Here is a 5,362-nt window from a genome sequence, read left to right on the forward strand (position 1 = left end):
GACAGACAGAGAGACAGAGACAGAGACAGAGACAGAGACAGACAGACTAGAGATGAGGAGGTTGCTGGCAAGGAGGGGAGACAGAGAACCCTAACATCCCAGCATACAATGAGCCTCCAGAGAGGAGCAAATGCTGATTGGGCTGTCAGATAAAATCAGCAGGAAAAGAGACAAAATCTCTGCCATTCTGTGGTTACATGAGGTTAGCTTAAGATGACAGGATTTCAACCAGAGCATCAGGTAGCATTTAGGACAAGGATTTGCCAGCGACCCAGGGGGCTCTGCATGTGAGTGGGCTTTGAGGACGCAGACCAAAGACCAGGGCAAGAGAGGCAGAGGTGCTTGGGTGAGGCTGAGGAAAGGGATGAGCAGGCAGCTGCGAGCAGCCAGCACCGTGCCTCTATTCACAGGGATGGAAGAGTTGTTACAGGCAGGCTGACCTCCAGAAAGACGAAAGTGCACGTCAAATCCTGGAAAAGCTGAGAACCCGGGATTTGTCCCTATGCATTGCATTGTGTGTGCACAGGGACATAAGTAGGAAAACTTAAAAACAATCATGTAATGACAAGTTTCTGTTCATTTCACTTTGTTTTTGGAGTGGTGGGAGTGACCACAGGGCCCTGCCCGTGCGGTGGAAATGTTCTGCCTACATCCTCAGACTAAATAAAGCACTAAATGCTTAAACGTTGGTCAGGGTGCTTCCAGGACGCTCCTGGGAAGAAGGTGAGGCAAGAGCCCGGTGGCAGAGTCCCCACGGGCCCTGGGAGGCAGAGCAGGAGGCTGTGCGACGGCGTGCAGAGGAGCCGGTGCCCGGAGGGTGTCGCAGGAGACGGTCGCCCAGAGCCAGTGTCGGAGGCAGAGGGACAGCGACTGCGCGAGGCGCCCTCTGCATGGTCGGGGCCAGGCCGGGCAGGGGCTGCGGTGGGGGGCAGCGTCAGGGGCAGCGTGGGCGCGACGCCGGGACGCGGAGGGGCCCTGAATTGAGGGCCACAGTTTCTGAAGATGACTCAGGCAAATGTCCAGGAGGAACAGACAGCGGCACGCCTCTGGGATGAGTTACCCAGGAAGGAGAGAGCCTTTGGGGCGACACGTTCGCTCTCGAAGGTCGTACAGAAGGGCGTCAGGGTGTTTCCCAGTATCTGTGACTCCGCCAGCCCAAATGCATGCAATTCTGTTTTGCGCAGAGAAAGGCTCTCTCCAAAATGTTCCCTTTCGGTGCCTGGCTTTTTTAGCTGAGCGCGCTGGCTCCGGGCTGCCGCACCTGCCCGCAGGACGAGAGGCCTCGCTTCGCAGCTGCGCGCCGCTGCAACGCGTGCACCGCCGCGGTGTCCTCGCCCGCTAGCGCGCGCGCCCACCCAAGTCAGCCCTCCCGGTGCGGAGCAGCGCCTCGGGGCTGCTGGCAGTGCTGCACTCCCGGCCACAGATCGGCCACGCGCTCTCGGTGCCCTTCCAGGAAGGCTGTGCTCTGGCCTCGCCTGCTGCCCAGGGGCGCAGCAACCCACCCCCGCGCCCACTGAGGGAACAGTTGAGTCTTACTGTCTGATTTTCCTGGAGGAAAGAATCATTGTGTCTCTGTCTTGTAATCTGACTACTTGGAAGACAGTGATACACTGTGTAGTGACTATTGTTATTCTCTTACTTTGTTATGAAATTTTCTTTCATGCATAAAATTAAAACTTTTTTGAAAAATATATAATATATCCAATTGTTATATACTGTCTAAACAAAAAAAAATGGAGAAAAAATAGCATGGTATCTTTAGAATTTTCATACTCTGAAATTTATTTCTTAAAAATAGAGGCTATGCACAATTTTGCTCACAATTTCCTTCACTGCCGCTGTCTTAGGTGACGCTGCGGAGGGTTTTCGGTTCCCCTTGGTTCCAGGTTCCCGTTGGTTCCAGAAGCCAGTTCCCCTCCCGAGGGACAACTGTCGGCCCCGCAGACTCCCCCTGCGGGCGGCTCTGACAGCTGACCGCCAGGAGGCGCTGTCCTGTGGCTCTGTCCCTCCGGACCAGCGCGTCCCGAGGGTGGGGAAGGACACAGGCCCTGGCCTCAGGGAACCCGGCTCAGCCCGAGGCTCCGCTCTCCCTTGTGCATGGCTCAGCGTCCTTGTTTATATTACAAACATACACTGACAAGATGAAGGGGAAAGAGGAAAAGTAAAAGCGGCATTTCTCTGTAAAATCTGTCCCTCTCCTTCCAGCAGTAAACGCAGGTGCCATGGAGAGGGAAAACGTGAGTTTCCCCAGCACCTTTGTCCTGCTGGGCTTCGCGGAGTTTCCCTGGCTGGAGATGCCCCTCTCTGCAGTGGTCCTGCTCGCCTACCTGCTCGCCCTCGTGGGGAACGGCTCCATCATCCTGCTCTCCCTGCTGGACCCCAGGCTCCAGACGCCCATGTACTTCTTCCTGGACAACCTCTCCCTACTGGACCTCACTGTGACCTGCACCACTGTGCCCCAGCTGCTGGCCAACCTGTGGGGCCCGGACAAGACAATCGCCGCCTGGGGCTGCGTCACACAGGTCTGTATTTTCAGCTGCACTAGCTGCACAGAATGCATCCTGCTGGCTGTGATGGCCATTGATCGCTACGTGGCCATCTGCCGGCCTCTCAGGTACACTCTCCTCATGCGCCCCTGGGTGTGTGTGCAGATGGCAGCTGCCTGCTGGTGCAGTGGCCTGGCCAATGCCCTGCTCCAAGCCACCCTCACCCTCCAGCTCCCCCTCTGTGGGACCCACACCCTGGACCACTTCTTCTGTGAGGTGCCCGTGCTCCTCAGGCTGGCCTGTGGGGACACCACCGCCAATGAGCTGGCCCTCACGTTGCTGTCAGTCCCATTTGGAGTGGCTCCTGTTCTGCTGGTGCTCGTCTCCTACACCTTCATCGCCAGGGCTGTGCTGAAGCTGCCTTCAGCTGAGGGGAGGCGCAAGGCTCTCAGCACCTGCAGCTCCCACCTGCTGGTGATCACGCTGTACTTTGGGCCGGGGATGTACTTATACCTCCAGCCTTCAGCCAAGAGTTCCCAGGCCAAGTTCATGTCCTTCTTCTACTGCGTTATCACCCCTGTGCTCAATCCCCTCATCTACACCCTGAGAAACAAGGATGTGAGGACCGCGTGGAAGAGGATCCTGCAGCCCCAGCATGGACTAACGTCTTTAAAAGCCAGACTACCTCTGTGTGTCTCCTGAGCAATCACACGTGTACACTGATGGATAGTGGTTTACTCTGCTTTTACAAATCAGTAACTGTGAGTTTTGGGAAAGCGTTCCTGCGTCTCCAGGTCAGCACTTAGGCTACTGGAAGCCCTTCGGACTATAAAGTTCTGTCATCTTTACTCTAACAGGTCTGCATCGTCCTGACCTTGTCCTTTCATGCGTGTCCCATCTCCATAGACAGCATGAACAGCATGGCTTACACATCGTCGGATAATTGATTCTCTGTTCCTTGCTCTTTTCTTGCTCTTTCTATTCGCCTGTTTCAGTATAATTATCATGATTTATTAATTATACAGAACAACGATTTTCACGTCCTAAACCTGAATTTTCATGTCTTAAATTAAAATGGATCGAAGATCTAAATATTTTCAAAGGAACAACCTAGCAGAGCTCTAGCTCCAGCCCGGCCACTGGGTGTCTCGAGAGACCCGCCTCCTTCCCACCAAGGCCGAGTCGGAGCCTCCGGGAGCTGTGGGCCACGCGGATGTGGCAGGGCTAAGCACACACGGGCACGGAGGGCCTGGAGAGCACAGACCACAGCACTGCGGCCGATTAATAAGGAACCCGCGATTGGGCCCGGGACCCTCCAGCACAATGTTCTGCAGGCCCGGTTGGGGATGATGTGTTCCACTGGCAGGCCTCCATTGTGGGACCTAATGACAGCCCGAACCAAGGCGGCGTATTCTTTTCCACAATTCACTTTCCTACCGACTACTCCTTCAAACCACCTAAGGTTGCATTCGCAACAAGAGTTTATCATCCAAACGTTAACAGCGATGGCAGCATTTGCCTCGATATTCTGAGATCACAGTGCTGTCCTGCCCTAACTATTTCTAAAGTTCTTTTGTCCATTTGTTCACTGCTGTGTGATCCAAACCCAGATGACGCCCTAGGGCCAGAGATTGCACGGATCTACAAAACAGACAGAGACAAGTACAACAGAAAATCTCGAGAATGGACTCAGCAGTGTGCCCGTGATGCTGCCTTAGAATCACATTCACCTGCGTTGTAGCTGGAATACACCCTAAATTGCTGTTCCTTTTTTGATTTTCTTATCTGGCTGCTCCCCATCAGACCTCATCTTTTCCTAATTTTATTTTTTACCTCCCTCCGTTCATTCACATGCTCATCTGAGAAGACATGTTCTTCCAGCTTTAGATGATAACTGCTTTTAAAAACTGTAAAGCAGTTACAAGAGAACAGGTGCTCAAGATTCAGAAATTTCTTAAAAAATGGAGCATGTAGGCTGACCAAATAGCTCAGCACATTAAAGTGCCTGCAAGCAGGTGCAGAGGCCAGGGGTTCAATCCTCAGGCCTGCCATGCTAGCCCTGTTCTTGGGGCATGCTGAAATGGCAATTGAGACTGGGTGTGGTGGTATGTGCCTGTAATCCCCACTCTTGGGAGGCTGTAAACAAGTGGATCACTATAAGTCCAATCTAGTAGTGAGACCCTGAATACCCTGTAGACCCTTCCCTAAGATTAAACAAAAAAATGGAGCATGTGTATTATGTGGCCAATGTTTTCACTCTAACTTGGTTGAGAGACTAAACCATTCTTCACAGCTCCAACTGCTGAAAAAGCCATGGGGGGGGGGATGGATACTCGGTGATCTCGGCAGGGAAACAGCATTATTGTAGCAGCATTCCTTCTCGTTAAGCCTTCCACTGTTAGAGACTTGAGGTTACGTGATATACTTTATGCTCATAACTGATGTGGCTGGAGAATTGGTATTGAACTTAGAGCGTCAGCAGAACAGAAAATGTGATGTATTTTATGCATGTCAATAAAGGAATGACCTGTTCTTGTTCTACAGAGAATGGAAATGGGAGTCAAATATGCTTTGTACTCCAAAGTAGGGCCTCAAAACATTGGATAATTTTCATTTAAACTGTTAGGAGGCTTGGAGCTAATAGTTAATCTATCTTCCAATACACTGTTTAACATAGCACTGAGCAAATGATGCAAGTTGTCAATGGATGAGGGATCAACTAATAACTCTGCTGGTAATTGATTAATTTTTCTTCAGTAAAGTTGCATAAACCTATGAGTTAGCTGCCTGGATTAATCAGTATGGGGAACAATTTTGTAAATGCAAAGCTGTTTTGTTGCTGTTGCTTTTGTATATGCCATTGGGATTTGCTTCAT

At 51.8% G+C, this 5,362-nt stretch overlaps 1 protein-coding gene and 1 pseudogene across 1 annotated transcript; both read left to right on the forward strand.

The window, feature by feature from the left end:
• Positions 1 to 2,222: 2,222 nt before the first annotated feature.
• On the forward strand, positions 2,223 to 3,188 carry LOC101562201 (olfactory receptor 15-like). The gene has a single exon (XM_012513045.1). The coding sequence runs from the start codon at positions 2,223 to 2,225 to the stop codon at positions 3,186 to 3,188; it is 966 nt and encodes a 321-aa protein (XP_012368499.1).
• A 209-nt stretch (positions 3,189 to 3,397) lies between these two features.
• Positions 3,398 to 4,227, forward strand: LOC105741152 (annotated as a pseudogene).
• Positions 4,228 to 5,362: the final 1,135 nt, after the last annotated feature.

The sequence above is a fragment of the Octodon degus genome, unplaced genomic scaffold (assembly GCF_000260255.1).
Source record: "Octodon degus isolate 3935 unplaced genomic scaffold, OctDeg1.0 scaffold00310, whole genome shotgun sequence".
Taxonomy (NCBI): Eukaryota; Metazoa; Chordata; class Mammalia; order Rodentia; family Octodontidae; genus Octodon; species Octodon degus.

What these genes read in the sequence shown, in the direction of transcription:
- LOC101562201 (XM_012513045.1), top strand. Translation starts at nt 2,223, where the DNA reads ATGGAGAGGGAAAACGTGAGTTTCCCCAGCACCTTTGTCCTGCTGGGC.